At 46.6% G+C, this 23,950-nt stretch overlaps 1 protein-coding gene across 1 annotated transcript in view; it reads left to right on the top strand.

Moving 5' to 3' along the window:
- Nucleotides 1-23,950, top strand: part of CSMD2 (CUB and Sushi multiple domains 2) — a 354,334-nt gene that overhangs the window by 215,548 nt on the left and 114,836 nt on the right. The window contains exons 18-26 of the mRNA XM_088671318.1: nucleotides 685-900; nucleotides 1,344-1,532; nucleotides 6,091-6,260; nucleotides 7,862-8,018; nucleotides 10,010-10,201; nucleotides 13,117-13,243; nucleotides 16,498-16,700; nucleotides 19,676-19,867; nucleotides 21,972-22,110. Coding sequence (XP_088527444.1) covers nucleotides 685-900; nucleotides 1,344-1,532; nucleotides 6,091-6,260; nucleotides 7,862-8,018; nucleotides 10,010-10,201; nucleotides 13,117-13,243; nucleotides 16,498-16,700; nucleotides 19,676-19,867; nucleotides 21,972-22,110 — 1,585 coding nt within the window. The remainder of the gene's footprint in view (nucleotides 1-684; nucleotides 901-1,343; nucleotides 1,533-6,090; nucleotides 6,261-7,861; nucleotides 8,019-10,009; nucleotides 10,202-13,116; nucleotides 13,244-16,497; nucleotides 16,701-19,675; nucleotides 19,868-21,971; nucleotides 22,111-23,950) is intronic.

The following is a 23,950-nucleotide window of genomic DNA, read 5'->3' as shown; positions in this document are numbered from 1 at the left end:
GACCTTTTTAGGAAAGAAGTGAGAATGAAATCTCAGAGCCTGAGCTATCTTCTGACTCTGGGCCCAGTGCAGTAGCACCTCTCCACTGTACGTCCTCTCAAGCCGTAAGGCTTTTACCCATATGCAAATGCTACCCCAGACAAAGCGTAGCTGCAGCCGGGTTCAGGGCTCTGTGTGCGCTGTGATTCCATACATGAGAGTAGAAAAGGAGTGCAGATTCCACATGATGTAATATAAAGTGTCTCAGTTTTATTGTTTGCTGTTTGTTTAGAAGTCAGGAATCTAATCCATATGACTGAAAGCAAAAAGTGAAAAAGGGACCTAATAAGGAACAAACTGGTCCCCATTTTTTGATATTATTACGCTGCTCCAATCAAATCAGTAGCTCCAACCTGCAGCTGCTTTAGTATCCCATTTAGGTTTCCAGTGTTTGAGGCCAGTTCCTAGTCCTATTCCATAATAAGTATAAAATATGCAAAGCAGTAAAATAGAAAAGCAAACTTGCCTTGGCTGTCGTCTTTTCGGAGTGAAAAGATGGTTCTTTGAAAAATGCTGTGTACCATGGAACTCAGTGGCTCAGTGGATGGTGAATTCTGATGCTGATGCTGCTGCTGCTGCTCAACCATGTTTCTTGACACGTATCTTTGAGCTGGGGTGCCTCCCTGCATTTGTGTCGCTCCACAGGTGTCTTCTTCACCTTCCACACCTTCCACTTGGAGAGTGGCCACGACTACCTGCTGATCACAGAGAATGGCAGCTTCAGCCAGCCACTGAAACAGCTCACTGGCTCCCACCTGCCTGCTCCTTTCAGCGCTGGCCTCTTCGGGAACTTCTCCGCTCAAATCCGCTTCATTTCGGACTTCTCCATTTCTTACGAGGGCTTCAACATCACCTTTTCAGGTAGGCACTGTTTTTCCTTTAAAACAAGGGTAGCTAACCTACAGCATTTATCCACCTTCTTAAATCTTTTGATGTGGCTGTCTGACACACACACACACACACACACACACACACACACACACACACACATGACCTTTTGTGCTTCCTCCTCAACCACACAATCTATGCAACTTTATTTTTTGGTGTCCAAAATGCCTCCAGTCACCAAAAATCAGACAACTAATCTTTCAAAGGAACATTTGTTGCCCCTGCAGCTCTGAGGTGACATGAAGGTGTTAAGAGGTCAGGAAGCAGGAAGAGCCTTGTGGGAATGGGCATTGCTGGATCCTTATGGAGAATAAAGCAATGTGCTCTACATGGGGCTGCCCTTGAAGCCTGGGAGAAGAAAAACTCTAGGCTTGCTCAGTAATGTCATGCCTGCTTTTTGTCTGTCTGTCTGTCAGAATATGACCTAGAGCCTTGTGACGAGCCAGAAGTGCCAGTCTACAGCATCCGCAAGGGCCTTCAGTTTGGTGTGGGGGATGTCTTGACCTTCTCCTGCTTCCCTGGGTACCGGCTGGAGGGCATCTCGCGCATTACCTGCCTGGGCGGTAGACGGCGTGTGTGGAGTTCGCCTCTGCCAAGGTGTGTTGGTAGGTGGTCACGTGCTTTAATTTTGCTTGGGCAATCTACCATGTCATAATGTTTCACGGGCAAATAGCTAGTCCTCTGTGGGGTTGTGGGCTTTCTCAGTGCCAACAAGCAGGAAACGTTGGAGGGACAAGGCGGGGCAAAGCAAGTGAAAGACAGGAGGATCTGTCTTGAATTCTGTTGTGCCACCCACATGTGGAGTTTCTCTGACAACAGGGAGCTGGAACATGTGTAGAGGAATGTGACCAAGGTGACCAAGGTGACCAAGGGTCTGGAAACCAAGCTTTATGAGGAATGGTTAAGGGAGTTGGGTATGCTTAGCCTGGAAAAGAGGAGTCTGAGATGGGGTATGATAGCCATCTTCAAATATCTCAAGGGTTGTCACATGGAAGATGGAGCAAGCTTGTTTTCTCCTGCCCTGAAGAGTAGAATCCAAACCAATGGCTTCAAGTTACAAGAAAGGAGATTCCAACTAAACATTAGGAAGAACTTTCTGACAGCAAGAGCTATAAGAAAGTGGAATGGACTCCCTTGTAAGGTGGTATCTTTTCCATCAAATGTTTTAAGCAGAGGTTGTATGCCCATCTGGGTTGTATGCTTTAGCTGAGATTCCTGCATTGGAAAGGATTGGACTAGATGACCCTCAGGGTCCCTTCTACAATTCTATGAATCTATGGAAAGCAAAGACCTGGAGAAAGCTGGGTCATCACATGCTGTTAAAACATTAGAACAGCTTTTCATCTACACTGACATTCCTCCTAAGCATAGGCAGGTGAAATAAGTGCTTGGAAAGCATAGGTAGCTCAAACCACGGTGGCAAAACCTCAGTGAATTCTTGCAATCAAATCCTGACTTAATAATCCAGAACATGGTGTGCACCTGGTCCAAGCCCCTTTCTAGAAGCTTCGTTCCTTCCATTATGGAAGCAGGTGAACAAGCCAGAGCTTTATCAGAGCTGCCTGTTCTGTGCAAACCTAAAAACTATGGTTAATGGTCTACAATAGAGAGAGCTCTTTTTTTCCAGCTGAATGCCTTCGTTATCTAATAATCAACTCTCTGGGCACCACAAACCTGTGGTGGGCAGGATCAGAGATGGGCAAGGCTAGAGGCCAAAATGAGTGGAGCAAAATTTGTGGGTTACTTTCTACAGGAGGCTACAATCCAGCCACACTTGAGTCAGAGGTTTACACACACACACACACACACACACACACACACACACACACACACACACACGCCACCCACCCTCCACCCAAGCAAGTGTCACAGGTCGAAAACAGGATCCAATAAGGCAAAAACACTTGAGGGGAAGGTGCAAAGCAAGGCCAGGGAGAGGCATAGTCTGAAGAGAGTTCTGAGGGCTAGGCGTGAGAAGCCTGGAGGGCTGCTTTTGGCCCCTAAATCTAAGGTCTCCCAACCCTGGCTTACAAACTAGCGTATCTGAAGAAGTGTGCATGCACACGAAAGCTCATACCAAAATAAAAACTTAGTTGGTCTTTAAGGTGCTACTGAAGGATTTTTTTTCTATTTTGCTTTGACTCAGACCAACACGGCTACCTACCTGTAACTAAAACTAGGAAGGATATTACCATATTCAAAGCATGGTTTAATATTCTGACTTATTTGTAAACTATTCATCATTTTTTCTGAGACCCCCATAAAAACTGCCACCAGATTGGGATTTAGGTTTGGCATCACCCGGCAGTCAACAGGCAACATTGCAAGCTTGCAAAATATAAAATAAATAATCCAAACAGGAAGCTGCCATTTTAGCTCTTTCCCACTCCTTCCTTCTTCAGGTTTTTATTATTATTATTATTACTTTGCCTTGCAGAATGTGGACATTTTTTTCTGAGACTCCTGGTGTATTCTCCTTTTTGGCTGGGTACTTCCTTGTTCCTTCTACCTGTTGTTTAATTTATTTCTGTGTTTAGCCTTGTCTCCAGTTCTTCTCCTTCCCCTGCTCTGGTGTTTTCCTGCTCATTTATTGAGGCCTATTCAATTGTTGGTTTCCTTATCTATCTGCAACTTCTTTAGACTCTGAGTTCAGCCACAATAGCCTCTGGATCCCCCCCCCCCCGGCCATCCTTTTGCTCAGTACAGCTAAGCCTTTTCAAACTGCTAGTATTTAGCTCTCAGTGGGAGGTTAGACAGTTTTCCCACAATTTTTTTTGTGTGTGTTAAGGATCGGCAAACTATTGACTTGTTCAAAGGGCTTCTTTGCCTGTACTTAAATAGGAAGACGGGGGGGGGGGATCCACACTCCCCATCCCCCTCAGGGAATTGCAGCAGCAAAATTGCAGCCTGTAAAGGCAGTAGACATTATTATAGCTAGTTCTGCTTCTACTCAAGTTTTGCCTCTTGCCTCCACACCAGCCACCCCACATTCAATGGCAGCACTTGCCATTTTCAACTCAGTTATGGCAGATCTTTCCAGTTGGCCAACATCTCCTGCATCTCAGAGCCAGTTCAGGTGGGCTGTTACAATGGAAGGTCAGCAGGAGGAGGCTCTGCCCTTGCTTTGGTTGAGGAGCACTCACTACACAGGGAGAGGAGGACAACAGAATATCTCCCTGGTGAAGGAGAGCAAGCAGTTCAGCAATTCAATATCTCACAGGGAAGATCTTCCTCAGCTGAATTTAGAGGAATTTCCTCATCCCCTGGAAACCTCTCTCATAGCTAAGGTGTTCATGCAGCTCTAGCATGAATTCGGTGTTTCATCCTCATTACTCAACTGTCCAAAAGCAGCCTCTACTTCAGAAGACAGCATTGTTAATTCCAGAATTTCCTGCAGATATACTGCACCTTCTCAAGGAGGCTGTATTAGTAGATCTAGCTAAGGAAGTAATTTCCCCCTTGACTACCTCTCCAGTCTCCAGGTGTTCTTCACCAACAATCTCTATTTGCTGCCCCCACTCCTCCACTTCTAGGAGGCATCCTAGAGTGTGACCTTCATGCAGGGGTCCTAGTCCCACCTCAGGCGCTCTGTTTCCCCTGAAGACCTTGACTCATATCATCAACCAGAGAATGATGATGGCGATTATGATGATGAATGCAGTGGTGAATCAATACCAGGTCTACTAGGTATAGGTAGATCAATTAGGAGACTGAGACCCCTGTAGACATGCCAAAACATTTACTGTGAGCACTGGAAAATATGTGTGTACATATTTGTGGACTGCGAAACCTCAGAACACAAGTCTGTTCAGGACCTGGAGGTTTTCTTTTGCTGAAGATCCATTTTCCTGAATTAAATATGCTGAAGTGCTCCCTCGGTAATTTTGCCACTCTCAATAATCAGGAGCCTAATGAGTTCCATAAAGACACATGTGCTAATTGCACTTCTTAAAAGGTTGTGTTACACCAGATGCTAGCAATCCCTGGGTTGGCTGTAACATTGGGTGAGTGTAGGAAACTTACACAGGGCAGCACATTGAAATGGGCAATGAAATGCTTTGCCTGCAGCAAGTGACAAATGCAGATCTCTAGTCCCACTTTGATATGCCTTCCACAACCTGGTGCTCTCCAAGCATTTTGAACTACAGTTCCCATCAACACAACTCTTCATGAGGCCTTGGAATGTCAATGCCAATCAGAGGTAACAATTCTGAGTCGCATAGTCTGACCTGGCAGAAGAAGGTGTCTTCATATGCTACCAGTGGTGAAACTGTGGGGAACTCTCAGGACCACTGTCTTTCTGTTGCCTTCCCTGGTCACCTTGGCTGTTCGCAAGGGGATCTTGAGGTTGGCTTTGCTTTTACTGGAGCTGGGGGCTATGGCTGGTTGGATATTTCAGTCAAGGTGAGGTTGTTTCCAATCCCTCTGCTGGGCAGAGCGTTATAACTTTGAGTTCTGAGTTCCTCAATGTGTTTGTCATGGCTGGAAGGGGTGAAATGGTGTTACTGGAACTTCCCTGTAGAGGCCAGTTCTGAAACATGCAAATGCTGTGTTTGTGGGTGGGGGGCACACCAGATCCCTGTGTGCATCAGTCTCCTTTCTGAGTTCCCAACCTCCTCATGTTGAATGAAGTCTGCAGGGTTGGGGTTTTTGTTTTTTACTCACATTTGCCTGAGCTCAAGTGGAAAGCTTCGCATGAGCAGAGACTGTGCTTTATCAGTATCCTTTGCGCAGATAGTTCAAGTAAACAAAAGAGCCCCCTGCAGGGTTCGCATGTGCACCTCTTCCACTGGGTTTTCATGCTCAGGGAAGTGCCTGAATGTGTCCTTGCTTACTTCAAAATATCGTAAGCCAGTCCTCTTGGGAATGGAGGAAACACCCTCCCTGCTTACCCTGCTGTGGGTGGGATCCTGAACTTCTTCTCCAAAGCCCTGCCCCAATGGCACTGCTGCCCACAGCTCTGTACTTTCTTTTCTGTGGTTCATGGGAGTTTTAGCATGTGCTTTGTGTTGGATCTAGAATTCTATGTATGTGTGTAGATGGGAGAATTTGTGCACACCCCAACCCAGATAGGGAACATACCAACGTTGTGTGCACTCACGCTTTACACTAGTGGCCTGTTCCAGAAATATTTAAACCCAACCACTCTGCGTCTCTCTGTAGCTGAATGCGGCTCCTCTGTAACTGGCACTCAAGGCGTCCTGCTGTCCCCAAACTACCCTCTGAACTACAACAACAACCATGAATGTATCTACTCCATCCAGACACAGCCAGGGAAAGGAATTCAACTCAAAGCCAGGACTTTCAGCCTGGAGGCCCAGGATGTCTTGAAGGTAATGGCTAATCTGGTGGGCAGATGAAAGGCTTACAATGAGGAAAATCCACTCATCTCCAAATGGATTAATCCTGAGCAGAATTTGCAACCCTGCCAAGCAGGAACCAGCTGTCAGAGTACAGTTGCTTCCCAAATGTTGACAGCCTAGATTTTCTCAAACTTTTTGCCAGAGAAAACATCTTCAAAATGGTGGTTGATGTTTCAATGAAAAGTTCTCAGGAAAGCATATCTGCCTCTTTAAGGGACTGGTGGGCTGTTGTTGGTGACTGGGCTTTGGGTTTCTGTCTTTTGTCCCAAAGTGCTATCCATCTATCATTTTATTTTATTTCATATTTTTTTATAAAGTGCTTAGTACTATGGACCGTCTTTACCTCCATTTGCCCTGCCTCTTTCATCTGGGAAAGCGAGTTTTCTTTGTATTGCTATTTGTTCCAGTTTAATGCCAAAGAGCTAAATCAACTTCAGTACATCCTGACTCACAATATACAACACTTTCCTTGGATTTGAGGTGAAGAGTAGGGCAGGGGTGGCTTATTATGAGGTGGTTTAACCACACAGGGAAATACAGAGCACCTTTAACACGACCTGAGGCCCCAGGCACTCTTTTTCCTTAGTTTCCACCTTACGTGTCCATCTTTCTCCTCCCCTCTCATTCTCTTCCTGTCTTCTTTCTCCTCTTCTGACTCTCCCTTTCTGTTTCTTAAAAGACCAAGCAAAACCCTCCAACAGAAAAATAATGTAGCCACCAGGGGAGTTCCAGTGAACAGTGTCTAATACACTTCTGGGCCACTCACTGCAGCTTTTCATTGATTTATCAGTTTGATTGCTATGGTCCATGGGGTCACGAAGACTCGGACATGACTAAATGACTAAACAACAACAATCAGTTTGATTGATTGGATGAAACATTTTATTTGACTGAAAACCTGCCCCCCTCCCAGTTAATCAGGCAACACCCTTTCTATGCGAACATTTTATACATGCATTTAATTGTGCTGTTTTAGTACTGACATGTTTGCTGACCTGGAAGGACAGAATATGAATTCAATAAATAATAATATAAGCTGCAGCAGATTCTCATTTCACCCTTATCCCAGAAAGAATGCCACTTTTAATATTGTGATTCCTGTGAGATATATTTATTTCCTCAATCATATGCAAATTTATGCCAATTTAACAAATAATCTGATTAATCCATTAAAATCTCATTAATTGCGTGATGAGGGGTGTCATTTCCGCCCCCCATGGTGGCAACTAATTTCCCACAAAAAGAGTGGGGCATTGTGGGAAATCTGCACTAGACACAGCTTAGCAGAATTTTGAAAACCTCTGGGAAATCTCACTTCTCCTCCAACAACCCCTGAAAACCACCAAAAAAATCTCCCATTTCACAATTAATGGGACTGAGAAATTGGGGAAGGGCATTCACTCAACTCTAAGTGATATAATGCCATCAGTGTTTATAGGTAAGAAAAGCAGAAAATGAGCAGAATTATTATCCAGAAGAAGGCATTTGATCAAGACGATTCAAATGCTGGGGGTGGGCAGAATTGTGGGAAGGAGCCCATCCTCAGTTGCAGTTCTTTTCCCCTTTTCCAGATCTATGATGGCAACAACAACTCTGCCCGCCTCCTGGGCACCTTCAGCCGGACAGAGATGTTGGGCCTTAGTGTCAACAGCACATCCAGTTCCATGTGGCTCGAATTCATCTCCGATGGCAACAGCACAAGTCAAGGATTCGAACTGCAGTTTTCTAGTAAGTCCAAAGAAAACCTTGCTGTGACACAAGGCATAAAAGCTGGGTCATCATCCTGTGGGACTCCTACGTTTCTTGCAGAGGCAGGAGATTGTTTCCAGCCAGTGGACCGCATGTCTTGTTCCCTAAACCTTGTAGGACATTTTGACAGGTGTGGGGGGCTGCCCACTAGGTACCCTGTTTCCCCTTTTTTAATACGTAGTCAGAAAGTAAGCCATGGCAGGGTTTTTAAGCATTTGAGAAATATAAGACATACCCCCAAAATAAGCCATACTTCCGCTCCGCGGAAACCAACCCCCACAGGCACCTCCACTCACAGAGTCACTCCATGCAGCTGGCACTGCAGGAGCGCGATCAGCTCTGAAGTGGCGCTCCAAGAGCTCCACTTAACAGCTGATCGCGCTCCCGCCTTGCTGGCTGCATCCCCGCGCTCCACCTTCTCGTCCATCGCCGCCCTGCCGCTTCTGTGCTTGTCGCCACCGCTGGGCTCACTGCTTCTTCCTTGCCTGGCCCGGCCAAGGAGCTTGGAGCGCCCTGCAGTGGCAGGCGGAGCGCCTGAGCCAGCGGCCTCTGCCTGGCCCGGCCTAGGATGCCTGCTGCCCCGCCACCCGGAACCAGTGGCTGCTGCAGCGCCAAGCACTCAAGAGAGCCCAGCAGCACCCTGAGCCGTAAAAACCGTACTGGTAATAAAAAAATAAGACATCCCACCGAAAGTAAGCCACCCTGTGTTTTTTTGAGGAAAAAAAGTTATAAGACGGTGTCTTAAAAAAGGGGAAAGACGGTACATTCAACTAGCAGCCCGATGTTCCAGCTTCTGAGCAGAACTCCTAGTTCCCATAAATCCCCCCCCCTGGTGTTATTTTGTAGTGCTTTCTCTCAATATGTGATTCCAAGCACATTTTGGGATTATTAAACACCTGGTATGAATAGCAACAAAACTTCTGGCCATAGTTATTTCCCTTGCCCTCCTCGGCTTCAGCCTTGCTTGCGTTAGCTAACAAATAGGAATGGGGCTCTTCCCCCTGGGAAGAAGCTGGTTATTACACTCTGGTTAATAAACTCTTTTGCCTGTATCCTGCCTTAAGCACAGGACAACTTGATAGGCAGAGCTGACATGGTTGAGGCTGCCGATCAGTGAAGCAGCATTGCACTTGGAGCTGAAAAATGTGGGGTTTAGTGGGCAATGCAGCCTGTGCTTTGAGAGCAGTTTTTCCTTTCTCCTGAAAGCAGCTGTGAGGAACCAGAAGGCTGCATTTGAGAGGTTGTAGGTCACATTCAGCTCAAGGGCTGCCAGTTGCCCATCACTATTTTGGGGCCTTCAGCAAAGAGCAAGGTTGTGTGATGTGGCGGATCACCAGTGCTTTATTTTCCTTTGGGCCACCTCAGTGAAACTGAGAGAGGGGTCTTGTTGTCTGGGCAGCCCAGGACTCCCATACACACTGCCCAGGAATGTTCCCTGGGGAGGTTACTTTGGTGCTGCTAACACAGTGGTTGGACTTCATTCCCAAAGGTGTCCTCTGTTGTCTCTTGAGACAGACGAAGCCCAACTATAGTTATTCCTTTTGCTTGTTAGTTATCATTACCATAGGCCTTCAGTGGTTCAGTCCTGGCAATGTTATTGGGCTGAGATCCTGGGAGCACTCAGATTATTTATTTATTATTAATTCAATTTACACCTAACACTTTCTCCCAAAGGAGCCCACCAAATCCCTGGGTAAACAGGAATGCTGTCAAATTCCTCTTAAAATTAAATAGTGATGGAGAGAGATGCTCTTTACTATGGAGAGCATTCTGCAAATGTGGAACCACTGCTGAAAAGGCCATGTCACAGGTCAGTGCCAATTGGGCAGGGCCCTGGTGATAGTTCCACCAACAAGGCCTCATCTGCCAGTGGAAGTGGAAGTTGTGAGCAGGTTCTGCTGTTGCAGTGGCATGGATTGGGCCAGGCAAGATCTCCAAAGTAACAAGTTTCTTCTCTCTTCTGCTTTGAGGTTTTGAGCTGATCAAGTGTGAGGACCCCGGCATCCCGCAGTTTGGCTACAAAGTCCACGATGAGGGGCACTTTGCGGGCAGCTCAGTCTCTTTTAACTGCGACCCCGGCTACACGCTGCGAGGGAGCCGGGTGCTGGCTTGCTTGACTGGGGAGCGGCGAGCCTGGGATCAGCCACTCCCCATCTGCGTAGGTATGACTCTTCCCTTTTAGCATGATTGTCGTGGGGCCGTTATCTGAGGAGTTGGGTGATTTTGACAGTGGTGGTTGGTGCCATTTAGGGCTGCTGAATTCAGAACAAGGGTAGCCAGTGATGTTTTAGACTACAGCTCTCAGAATCCCTGACCATTGGAGTTGTACTTCAAAACATCTGGAGGACACGAAGCTGATTTGCCCCACATTTAGAACAATGACTTGCCCAGTACAAAATAGTTCTACAGATGGCCCATCCTGAGTGTCAGGGTCTCTCAGGTTCACATGTTTTTGCATGGTTATCAGAGTAGGGCCTCCTGATAGCACCTTCTTCAGCTCACTCTGCTGAATTTGTGGAGCTTGAACTGCAGAACAACATTTCTAAGTCTGGATGTGAGTGCTGCTCTGATGCTCAGTCTGAAATCAGCTCTGAATGAGCCAAGCGCAATAGGAGCTGAGCACCAGCTCTAATAGTGGGAACCAATCAATGGAAGGGCTGTTCCGGAAGATTTACTCACTTGTGCTTCATCCAGTTCAGTTTTAAATGCTGGCAGTAGCTTTAATTGCTGCTGTTTCCATTTCAGGTTTTGCACCAGCCATTTTCCAATAACCTTCAGGTTAACTAGCCAATCAATAGGAGCGGGGCTGTTTGTCTCCTTGAGTATACAATGAGGATATAAATCAAGCCCTCCACTTGTTTCAATATCTTGTTTTAATAGTTTGGCTACATCTGTCCACATAAGAAAATCTGTCCTTTTGGTTTCCAGCCACACAGGAGAGGAATTAGTGTCCATTCATTTGTGTACGTGTTGATTAGCAGTATCATTGCTGAATTTGAATGAAGTTTATTTCTTCATCTGTTTAGAGGACACTAGCTTGTTCATTGGACCTAGCTGTTAACAGTTTGGGGGTTGTTTCTTCATAGAATCATAGAACTGTAGCTTTGGAAGGAACCACAAGGGTCATCTAGTCCAACCCCCTTTGGAAGGTTTCCATTGTGAGCCACAGAGGGCCACTTTTTGCATAAACTTTCTCAAGTGATTTTTTGTATTGGTGAGCAGATTAAAAATTGGACAAAAGTGCAGCTTCAGTCTCCATCCACCATGGTATCTGACATGCAAGGGAAGGAAGGACTAGCTCAGTCCTTCCTTCCCTTGGGACAAGTGCTGCAATCACCTTGTGCTTCAGATTTGCCTAACTGGTTCAATGGAAGACAAAAGATAATTCATAGTTTGAGAGGGTGGTTTTGTTTTGTTTTTTAAAAGATAAATAAATAAAGGCTACGTAGAAATCTGCCTTCTGCCATCAGACCACTTGCCTATCTAGTTCTGTACTGTGAACAATGATTAGCAGTAGCTCACAAGGGTTTCAAGCAGGAATCTTCCCCAGCACTAGCTGGGGACACTCAGGACTGAATCTCAGAACTTTTAGATGCAAAGCATGTGCTCTGCCACTAAGCTGCAGCCCTTCTCTTTAGAAGGTTGTCCTCGCTCCGAATTTGAATTAGCTTAATTTGCCTTCAGTGGCCTCATAACGTTTGAAGCCGACAGGCTATGTGAGAATATAACTTGTTGCTAAAAAAAGAGAGACCTGTTTGACAGGGGGTGGGGGATAAATGGATGCTGCTGCATCACGGAGAAGACACCCTGAGCTTGCATGAAAGAGGTAGGCATTTGGGGGACTTTTGTGAAACCTTTTGCCCCTCTTACTAAGATGCTGTTCTCTATCCAAACCTTTGGTTATGAACTTTCACGGTAGCTCCAATTCCGACAGGAGCATAGGAAGCTGCCTTATGTGGAGTCAGACCATTAGTCTACCCATTGTAACATTGTCCACACTGACTGGTAGAGGCTAGCCAAGGTTTTGGGCAGGAGTCTCTCACCAATAATGCTGGATATGCTGGGGATGGAACCTTGGACCTTTTGGGTGCAAGGCAGATGAGCTATGGCCCTCCCCCAATGGGCTGCATTAGAACATATGGCCAGTTTCATAAATCAGGAGGGGGGGGGAAGACTGAACCTTCTTTGATCATAGCATCAATTCCAGGCAGGATCACCTACAGAGCATGCCCAGACACCCAAGACAAGTCAAGAACCACCCATGCTGAAAAACCTGCCAATCTCAAGAGTAGAGAGGAAGGCAAATGTGAGGCTTGCCTTCCTTATCATTGTCCCCTGTACAGTTACTACTGAAGTCTTTGGAAATCTGATGCCATCTAGATGTTTCAAACTGCAACTCCCATCAGCTTCAACCAGCGCAGCAAGGGATGGGAATTGTAGTCCGAAACATCTGTAGGACATCAGGTTGGTGAAGGCTGGCCTGTTGCTTAGAGCAAATTTATAAATGCCAATTTTTGTGGAAATGGGATGGAACAGACCTATGGTTGAAGATGGGCAAAATGCTCGTGAATTAGAAATATTCACATACCTTGTGGAATCTCTCTTTTACATGCTTGTCTAGTGGGGTGCCGACTTGCCTCCCCCCCACACACACACATTCAGGGGCCCGGTGACGTGACATCATGCACACAATATCATGCACCCCTTTGTGCGTCCCGCCCTCGCCCAGCATGCAAGCGCTTGCCCAGTGGTGGATGGAATGCACAGAAGGCGATCTTCACCCTCCACATGAAGTGGGGGCAGAGGATGGTGGCCCCTTCAATATGGGGGGCTCAGCCCTCTACCCACAAATATTGAGGGGGCTGAAGCCCCTTCTCCCCCCTATAGTTGGCGCCCCTGTTCTCTGTTATCACCTCCCTTGTATTTTTGCCTGCGTACTATATGCAGTTACTATGATTTCTTGCCTCTTGAACTCAAAGGGTTATACAGGGGAGAAAGCTGCCAAATACTACTAAGCAACTGGCATGCAGAGCAGCAATGGAACCCCTTTGCTAAATGGCGTGTTGGTATTTTTCAGCGGAGTGTGGGGGCAGTATCAAAGATGAGCCTTCGGGAAGGATCCTGTCTCCAGGCTACCCAACACCCTATGACCACAACCTCAACTGTATCTGGACTATTGAAGCAGAAGCTGGTTGCACAATAGGGTGAGTTCATGGAAGAAAAGCGCTTCTTCACACCGAATTCTGCTCCCATAAAAGGCATTGATGACCACCATCAAAGGGTGGCTTTAAAAGAGGATTAGATGTATACATGGAGGAGAAGGAGACAATCAGTGGCTACCAGCCACAGTGGCTATGTTCTTACTCCCCTGTTGGAGGTGTCATGCCTTTGAATACCAGTTGCTGGGCATCATAAACAGGGAGAGGGTTGTGCTGCTTTTGGGCATCCCATGGGCATCTGGTTGGCCACTGTGAGAATAGGATGCTGGACTAGATGGATCTTTAGCTCGATTCAGGAACATGGCTTTTATTTATTAGAGCTGGAATAGACTAGATTCCCACTTCTCTAGAACAGGCTCATGATGTGAGATAGGGCAACCCACTCAACTCCCCATGTCCCCTCGTCATCTAAATCACATCATGCTATATGCAGGGAACAGGTGCCCCTGTGTAGACCTGTTTGTGCTCTGCAATTAAACATAAATAAATAGATGAAAAAGCCTGTGCCAAAATAACCCAAAATCTCTGGCAAGAGTGGCTAGGTTGTGCAATGTGTGTGAATTATGCAAATTGACAATATTTGCATGATTTCTCTTACTTTACATAATTTATTTTGCAATGTTTACTATTTTGCATAGGCAGAAGGTTAAAAAATAGGACCTCAAGCTTCATAATCAGTAAATTAATCAACTATTTTGTTTCTAGAAAATCTAGTTGATTAATCAGTGGCGGGTGGGCTAGCTTTAATCATAGAGGCAGAGAGTTAATGCCATACTTATTGATTCTTTTGAGGTTAGTTTCATCTATGTGCCTGTTGTTGTAATAGGGACTGGGGAAAGAAAAGAAAAAGGTACCAGATTCCCAACCCCGCAAAAAAACTGGTTATCATGATGGGTGGCATTCAACTAAGTTTTATTCAGAGAGAACCCACTGAAATTAATAGACCTAAGTCATAGTCATTAATTTCGGTACGTCTACTCTGAAAAGAGTCCTTCCATCCAGGCACCAATCAGTTTTATATATTCTGCAGAGTTCATAGCAAGGATTACTTCTAGAAAGATCTATGTTCCCAACTGCAGTGTCTGCAGGCCAGAGGCTGAACAGACTCTAAATTGTGATTCTGGCCTAGGCGCTACTGGCAAAAGGAAGTCTTTGAGTGCCCCAAACAGGAATTCAAAATACCAAAAAGAGGTTTGAGCAAAGAATGCTGAATCCTTTCTTGTCTGCACTCGCCTCATTTCCTCTGCAGTTTCTCCCCTTCCACGCAACTTTTCCCCAGTCTACACTTATTTCCATACCTGCCAAGTCTCCTGTTTTTTTGTGCGGGAAACCCCCGTTTTTAATGCTGTTTCCTGCTGTTGTCCCAAATGGCGAAATATCCCGTAATTCCCCTGGATTTTCAAAAATCGGGCAGAGCGGCACCGGAAGTCACTTCTATGCATGTCCAGACATGCGTAGAAGCGACTTCTGGTGCCACTCTGCCCATGTCTGGGCACCGGAAATCGGGCAGCGGCAGCACTGGAAGTCACTTCTACACATGTCTGGACATGCGTAGAAGCAACTTCCAGTGCCGCGCCGCTGCTGATCCCAGATTTTTTAGTCTGAGAGTTGACAGGTAGGCTTACTTCTAATATTAGAACCTAGCTGGTGGGGGCAGGGTGTGTGTGTCATGACACTAAACCAGGGTGCCACAGTGGAAGGGCCCATAGAGCCCAAACCCTCACAGGCACCTTTCCCTGGACCAGAGGAACTGAGGGTCTCTCACATTGCTCTCACTTTGCTAGACCAACAGCACATGGGAGTGCACCAGATGTGGGGGCATGTGGAGAAGTGCTTGTCTTCAGGCCAGAGGGATGGCCCTTTTAGAGTTTACTGGAGACCTAAATTCAAAAGACCTCACTTCACGTCCAGCCCTCCACAGGTGTAGTTGCCCTATTGGGAGCTCTCCGTGGTGCTGCTTTGCCATGGGGTCACCTCCTTGGGACCAGAAAGGGGAAGGAGGGGGGGGAGCTTCAACAAATGAACAGCAGGGGTTTCAAATGGGGTTAAGCAGCTCTGTGCACCCTTTGGGTGATGAAAATGATCAGCTCCCTGTCTATGCTGAATAAAAAACCCTGATCCCAATATACTACTGTAACATTACTATTAACCACAATCACTGCTAGTATTTTACACCTACGTTAATCAAAGCAATCAGCCTATAATTTTCAGTCCCTGGATCTCTTGCCTCACCCATAGATCTGTGTGCATCTGGTTTCAGAGGAGGGTCTCATCAAGTGGGCTCTGCTGCATAATCCCATCCCACCTGCCATTCATATTCTTGTAAGTTCCCTCAGCGGGAGGAAGGATAGGGTTCTTGCTTTTAAGATGTTTCAGAGGAATGCCAAACAATAGTGATGGGACCTTCTTCAAAGCCTCGCATCTTCCTTCACAGCTTTTCCTCAACGTTTTGTTGCATCTCGAGTACAAACGTTGGCAAAAATACAAATATAACAAGCATATTCAATAAAAAGTCAGAGAGGTTTGGGCCACCTGAAAAAGCAGTCAGTTAATAACCATGCAGTTGTCTGACATGTATAATGCATTGCCACAGTACCCATTATCTCGAAGATGGAATTAAAATATTGAAAGCGTCGTGCCGCTGCGGCCGCCGTCTAACAGGGTGGAAAAGAACGCCAATAATAAAGAAAACAGAAGTGGAAGTTAAACTTGGCTTGAAGTGCGCAGAGACATTTGGAAAAGGCATCTCCTTTTCTCCCTGTTCTTTTCTGCTTTCTGCAATGAGCTTATCTTGAATTGAATCTGTTTGTGGCTGTCCAGTTATCCCTCTTTGTTCGTAGCAAATACCCAATTTCCTGTCACCGTGAACTGTGCTCCTCCTCATGTTCCTTTTAACCAGCAATCTCATATTATTTTTCCACCCTAGTAACTTGTTTAATGCCGATTCCTCCCCCACAACCTAGGAATCCTGAGGACAATTGTGCAGTGAAGGGACGGGAGGAGATATGTAACCAAGTTTGGGGGGGCATTCTCATCAGACTAGAGTTGACCACTGTGAGAGCAGGATACTGGATGGGCCACTGGCTTGACTCGGCAGGCTTTTCCTATCTCCTTAGAGTTCCCACGGCTCTTTGGGGGAGCCAAGGTAGTTAACAGTTTTGAAACTTACAACGAGTCTATAGCTCAGATATAGCCTTATTGTATCTGTTCTCTCCTCCACCTCTCACCTTGCATGGCAGCCTCCATTTCATGGTTTTCCACACAGAGGAGTTCCATGATGTTCTGAGGATCTGGGACGGCCCTGTGGAGAAAGGGATTCTCCTGAAGGAAGTCAGCGGCTCCACTCTGCCCAGCGACGTCCACAGCACCTTCAACTCCGTGGTCCTCCAGTTCAACACAGACTTTTTCACCAGCAAGCAGGGCTTTGCCATTCAATTTTCGGGTAGGTCTGATAAACAGTACTAATAATTTGAGAGTGTGAGGAGGGCAAGAATCAGATGGAAGCTCCTTTCCTCATCCTGTCATGGGATTTAGACCAGGTGTCCTTAGGTGCAGAATCTTGAGCACTAGCAGCTCACTAGTAGCCCTCCTTGAATTGGTCCTTCTGGACCATACTCTGCACTCCTTCTTCATAATCCCTTTGTCACTACACTCCAAAGAATGGACCTCAGACCCATCAGAGGATCAGGAATGTCCCAAGGTGTGTCCCCCAAATAACCCCCTTGAACACAAAGAATCAAACATCAGCATAAAAAGACACTGATCCTTTAACTGACCAGGTGCAACTCTTGAGCAGCATGGCAAGATAGGGGATGTTGACCTAGCTGCTTCAGAAAAGGGAATGTGTTCCCTTCTTCCCATCTGATGTGAGGGCAACACAAGGGCTTCAGTTGCCCTCAGTAATGTCACCAGGAAGCTAAATCTGGATATACTATGCTGTGGTGTTATTTCAGGACTGCAAACTAGTATGAAAAAATAAGAAACCTCTAAGATGGTTTTGAAAGCTCATTTCCACAATGAAAATTCCATCCTGAGAAAATGTGTTACAAACCAAGCAAACACATTTGCACAGGAGTGGATTCTGAGTTTATTTGGTGCACACCCAAGGGTGCATGGCTCCCCAGCTATGCCTCTTGGGCCCCAAGATCAGCCAAAGTGTGTCATAAATGCTTTCTAAACCCTCAGAACTTTTCCTCCGCATTGCAGCAAATCGTCAGCAGTCTGTATAAGGCATTGAATGATCTTATTTGAGTAACCCCTGAGAAGCACCTGGGGACCCCCAGTGTTCCCCCAACCAAAGCCATTGCTTTGTTTTATTTTTAATAAGCGTACTTTGGAGTCCCTCTTTTCAAGGGGCTGCTAGCTGCTTTCAGCACCCCCTCCAATTAAGAGATATTCTGTCTGTTTTTAAAGCCTTGGGCCCTGGAAAGAACAAGAGTGAGTTTTCACTTAACATAACATCAGATTTCCCAAGTTCCTTCCATAAAAAGGTCAGGCCCATGACTACCTCTGAAAGCTGGCGGCAAAATTCCTCTCCATCACTTAGTAGGAGCATCTTTTTGCAGTACAGTTTATTTGAGAGCATATGGTTGACATAAGATTGTAACAAAATGCCATGTAGGATTAGCAGATGCCCAGGCTTATTAAGTAAACATGAACGAGTGCAAATGTACATCAGGCTGAACTCCACGGAGCACACTTGAACTTGTCATCCCCTGCAGCTTTTTCCCAGCTGCAGAAGCAGATGTCATCTGTGAAACGAGTGATATTGTGTGCTTGAGCATGCGTCCCTGTGCAAGCTCACATGCACACGTGCACACCAGAGTTTGACGTGAGGATGTGCAGAGTCACCAAAACCTGTTGTCAATGCCAGGCTTTATGCCCTACACTGAAACAGTGACAGCGCATCTAAGCATGTGTAGAGTGTACTTCATTGCCACTGAGAAACCAAAAAGAGATCATCTAGGCTGGGAGGAAAGGCTGTCTGCACACAGGCAAGAAGTTTCAGGCAGTGTTGTGGAATGGGAACACCAAAGGGGACCATGTAGCACAGATGGCCTGGCATTGTTGTCCTCAACCAGCAGGAGGCAAACTTCTGCAGAACTTCTGAAGTGTAGGAATGCTGGTGTAGCATAGTGAGCGCTAACTATGGTGACAAAGGGAGCCAGTGTGGTGGAGAGGTTAGAGTGTTGGACTAGGAGTGTGGACATAGTGTATCTTGCACCACACTTTTCTTCCATTGAGCAGGATGCAGGAAAATCTTGCAGCCTCATCCTTCCAAGTCTGGAAAGTGCCAGGCAATCCTATATAATAAAGTGCAAGTGTCTCTGCGTCCAGATTCCCTGTGTCCCTGTGTCCGCGCTACTGCGCATGTGCCCCATGGACACAGGGATTGGATGCAGAGACTGCATGCGTGCACACACACGCTCTTTCTCCCCCCTCCACCTACCATTTTCCTGCGGCCGCCAACCGCTGCTCCCAGCCGGACTGAGCATTGACGGCAGGGGGGGGGAGAGAGAGAGCGCACGTGTGTGCGTCCAGCAAGGACAGGTCCCGGGGTTCAGAGAAGCGCTGTGCAAGCGCATCTCCGAACCTCGGGATGTCTCCTTCCTATCAGCGGCTGGGGGAGAGGAAGGAAGGAGGAGAAAGGGCTGCTTTCTCCTCCTTCGTTCCTGTCCCCCTGCCACCGACAACAAGGACAGGTCCTGGGGTTCGGAGAAGCGCTGTGCAAGCGCTTCTCCGAACCCCAGGATGTTCTAGCGCCCGTTTACTCAACGGGCTGAATTACACTAGTATAAATATAAGACTGGTATGCACTCTAGGAACTTCCCTTGAATGACATAAGTGACACGTTCTGTGTCTGAGATGCGCTGTTCAACAATGTCAGGCTATGGGTGGAGGTACCTGAAAGGAGAGTCATGTTCTCCACAGCTCAGGATCCCCCACATCTGGACTAGACTGGAAACAGAACCAGGGAAAGATGTGGCGAGTGGAAGCCCCTGCTCTGTTAACTAGGCAAGAATAGAAGCCTGTGTCCCTGGTATATGCTGGTCCAGGCCAATCCAGAGGATTAATACTGCCTGACAATCACATGTGCTCTTTTTCTGATGGTCCTTCTCCCTTTGCTGCCTGCAGAGAGCACCTCCAGTCCACAGTAGCTGACTTAGCCATGGGTGGGAAACCTTTTTCAGATCAAGGGCTGCATGCTAGTGTTGGATGGCGCCCAAAGCAAAAGAGAGCAGGGCAACAAATGTGAATTTTGCCCATCAACAGTAGCCTTGCTTCCACACACACTTGCACACCCCTCTATCCTCCCTCCAGTCCACCCGTGGTTTGAACTGTGGAATCATTGAGAACTGGTTAATATATGAGAAACACTTGCTTTAGTTCACTCACTTTTTCTCTTCTTGTTTTCAGTGTCCACTGCCACCTCCTGCAATGACCCGGGCGTCCCACAGAACGGGAGCCGCAGTGGCGACAGCAAGGAGGCAGGGGACTCCATCGTTTTCCAGTGTGATCCTGGTTACGCCCTGCAGGGGGATACCAAGATCAGCTGCGTGCAGATTGAGAACAGGTTTTTCTGGCAACCTGACCCCCCCACCTGCATAGGTAGAGGCTTCAACTTGGCTCCCTCTAAAGTTCCCCAGCAACTAGAGACAGTCACAGTAGAAACAGCAGGAAAAGGAAGTGTTTAGTCCAGTCTGGATTGCTTCACTACTTCATGAGAACTTAGTGTGGAGCAGGGCCAGAGCTGCCAGTGAAGTGATCTTTCAATCTAGTGCAGTATTAGTAATAATAAATGAATACATGAATTATTATTTCTGTACATTGTAGCAGATTATTATGTGAAATAGAATATTCTTAATCCTACCTGTAGATATATTGTGGTTTAAATAAATATAATCTGAATCTTGAAATACGGTTCGTGGGGGGAGGAGGATAATCTATATTTATATTTACTTTTGTGATACAGTTTGGTATGATTTTTATTTTATTTTTTAAAAAAGATTTTTCACAGAGGTCTTTCCCCTTTGAACTGGCAAGTCAAATGAGTTGGGAGGAAGAGGACCCAGTAACACTGGCAGTGCTGAAGCTGCAATTCCCTCTCATCTTCCAGAATTTTGTGTTGCAAAGAGAAGATTGTAGTTGGGGGAGGGGGAGCATTTCAGTGATTGGAGGGAGTGAATGTTGGGGGGGGGGAAGAGATGAAAAGCAAAAGTGCTCTTGTCAGCTGCCAACCACTATTTTCTTCACCAGAATGGCCCAGTATGATGCTGTGTTGTGAGGTGGCATCATTCAGGGGCATTCTCGGGGGGGGGGGATTGGTGGGAGCAGTTTGGCTGAATTCGACACCACCCAAATTCACTGACTTTTGGAACAGTGAAAGAGGGAAGAGCGGTGTTACCCCTCTTTTTTCCACAAAACCTGCCTCCCCGTCCCCACCCCAAGGCAGCCAAAAGTTAAATGCATGCACACACGGGTCCACGCTATATTAAAATTGTCATGCCAAGTACACCGAAGCAATAAATGTTCAATTAATGGCCTAATTAAATGTTAGCTGTCTGTGTCATCCTCTTGTACTTAATTTGTATTTATAAAATATAATCCAAAGCAAGGGAAGATAATTAATATCCTTTCATTCTAAAACTAATTTTAAAAGAAGGTCAGGAGTTTTCTGTTTCTTTTCTTTCTTTCTCTGTTTTCACTGGAGGGCAGCTTATGGGTTTCATTCCTTTTTGAGTGGCTGACTTGATAATTTGATACCCAACCCAACCAATCGTAGCCAGATAAACCACTGCTTTGTACTGTTTTGGAAAGGTGAAACTATACATTATTTTGGTAAACGAGCTCCAAAAGGCATGGAAATGCCTTGTGGCTGGGTTCAGGACCATGGAACCTCCAGATGTTGTCATGGGAGTTGGCGTCTGTCAACATCTGCTGGGCCCATCTCTGTCTTATAAGGAAAAGAGCTGTCAGCAGGGAGAAGGGCCACGTAACCCTTCCTATGAAAATCCCTCTTGCCGAGACCATCTCACCCCACAAAACCTTAACTGAACTCTGTTTTTTTCTGTGTTTTGAGCCTGGCTGGTTGGAAATTATTTCAAGTCATCCAGAGGAGCATGTTGTTGGAGGGGGAAATGTCATTAGCAGCAAACCTAGGAAGATTCAGGGGTTGTAGAGGACGAAGCCACTCCTAAAGTTGCTAGGTAATACTCAGGTCCTTAAAAAGGTAAAGGTAAAGGACCCCTGACAGTTAAGTCCAGTCGCGAATGACTCTGGGGTTGCGGCGCTCATTTCGCTTTACAGGCCGAGGGAGCCGCCGTTTGTCCGCAGATAGTTTTTCCGGGTCATGTGGCCAGCATGACTAAGCTGCTTCTGGCGAAACCAGAGCAGCGCACGGAAACGCCATTTACCTTCCCGCCGGAGTGGTACCTATTTATCTACTTGCACTTTTTGCATGCTTTCGAACTGCTATGTTGGCAGGAGCTGGGACCGAACAATGGGAGCTCACCCCGTCATGGGGATTCGAACCACTGACCTCCTGATCGGCAAGCCCGAGAGGCTCAGTGGTTTAGACCACAGTGCCACCTGTGTCCCTACTCAGGTCCTTAGACTGCTCCTAAGTTTTTCCAGTACCCGAAACAGATGCCTTGCATGTGTACATGAGAAAGAGGCTCTGAAAGTTAGGCCTCATGTATGCCTTCTCTTATAGCTCCCTGTGGTGGGATCCTGACTGGGCCTTCAGGAGTGATCTTGTCACCAAACTACCCAGAGCCTTACCCCCCAGGAAAGGAGTGTGACTGGAAGCTGACTGTCTCTCCTGATTATGTCATTGCCTTGGTATTTCACACGTAAGTTCTCCCAGTTTCTCTTTCTTACCAGGTAAGGATGGGAGGGAAGTGCCTTCTTCAGTTTGCTGCTATGCTTTGAAATTCACACTTCACCAAACTGTGTGGTGCAGCTCTCTAGTGTATATGAGGAGAAAGCGTTCACAAAATCTGAATATTAGCAGAAAACAATTTACCCCCAAAAAAATGCATTACAGGAGAGGGAAATTGCTTGCAAATATGCAAAGACTTGGCAAAATTAAGTACAAGAAAAGCCACATATATCAGGAGAAATACACGTGGAAATAAGAATTTCATGCAAACATATTTGAAAATTTGGCAAACTGATTTTAAGATTGGAAAAATGAAGAAGAAGAAAATGGAGCAACCCCCTGTGTGCTAATTACAATGTATCTTCTCTTTTATCCTGGAGGCAGAGTTTTAGAGTTCTGAAGTGCCTGGGGCACCACCAGTGATTTAGTGATCTTACGTGATTTTGTATTCAATTTCCAGGCTTGGTTCTGACCATAGTGCGAATTCAGTTTGACATATTTTTCAATGTGCATATTTCCTTTTCTTTTTTAGGTGTGCATGAGTGCATATGCAGATTGAGGAACACATCAGACGTAAAGGAATCTTGATGTGATTCTATGCTCACATCAGGAATCTGTTATGTGTGGTGGTTTTAATCTATGTGCTCATGTGCATCTCTTACCTGTGTAGGGAGGGAAAGATACAGGTTGAAAACTGTACATGAACCAATTCCAAAATAATTTTTGAAAGGAATGACTTCCGTAACACACTTCACATTTATTGCAAGACATCAGCAGTCCTCCTTACAACAATTGGACATCTGCATTGCTGCATTGGCCCTGTGAGGGACAAGGGATACAGGGAAGTCCCTCCCATCTTAAGTTCCAGCCCATCCCCAAGCGCTGGAGAGAGTAAGGAGAGCTCTGCCTCCAGCGGAGAGTCAGGAAGTGGTGTCCGAGGCTCAGGCAAGGTTGTGGAGCCCAGGCCGCAGGTGGGACAGGAAGTTGGACGCACGGGGGGGAGGCCAATCCCCCCAACTCCCGAATTGCAACGCAAACGTAGGGGGAAGAGGTTGGGTCTGCCAAAGCTGTGGTGCTGGAAGAAAACGCGCCAATCGCCATTCGGGAGTTCTGACACCTCACCTTAAGGATGCATTTTTACTGCTCTGAACACTGTAAATAATCAGCACTTAATAAAAGCCTTAAAAGACCATGCTGGAGTCGTTACTCTAGAGTAGCCATACCAGGCCCTCTGACAGCAACTTCCGAATCTTTTTTTTGGCTACTTTGGAGTGCAGCGATGAGCGCTCAAGAGGCTGAGCATTGGAGGCTGGAGGCCGAAGCAGCGAAGCAGGAGCTGCAGAACCTCACAGCGCACGCACAGCAGCAATTGCATGCCGCTCAGGAGGAAGCGCGAGGGGCGCAGGAGGAGCTGAACAAGCTGGTGGACCAGGTGAGGACAAAAGAGGAGACTGAGAAACAGCTAAGGGTGATGGTATTGGACCTGCAGAAAAAGTTGGAAGAGGAGAAAGCCGCTAGAGGTGGGGGGGCGCCCCAGCCGCAGCTAGTCCAAGTGAGAAGGGGACAGAGCCTAGTCACCAAGTTCAGCGGCGACCCTAGGGAGTACCTAGGATTCGAGACAGAAATAAATTATGCGCTGGAATTGCATGCAGCAGAATTCCCAGATGACGCGCACAGAGTCTCCTTTATCATAGAGCATTTGACGGGGGCCGCCCGGGAATGGGTAAGACCGCTCATCGCGCAAAAAAATCCTTGCATGAAGAACGCAAAATTATTTCTAGAAGCCTTAAAAATAATGTACGCTAGCGACA

Source organism: Zootoca vivipara, chromosome 6 (genome assembly GCF_965207765.1).
Source record: "Zootoca vivipara chromosome 6, rZooViv2.hap1.1, whole genome shotgun sequence".
Taxonomy (NCBI): Eukaryota; Metazoa; Chordata; class Lepidosauria; order Squamata; family Lacertidae; genus Zootoca; species Zootoca vivipara.
Note: the sequence above shows the minus strand (reverse complement) of the source record. Positions and strands in the feature narration are given on the sequence as shown.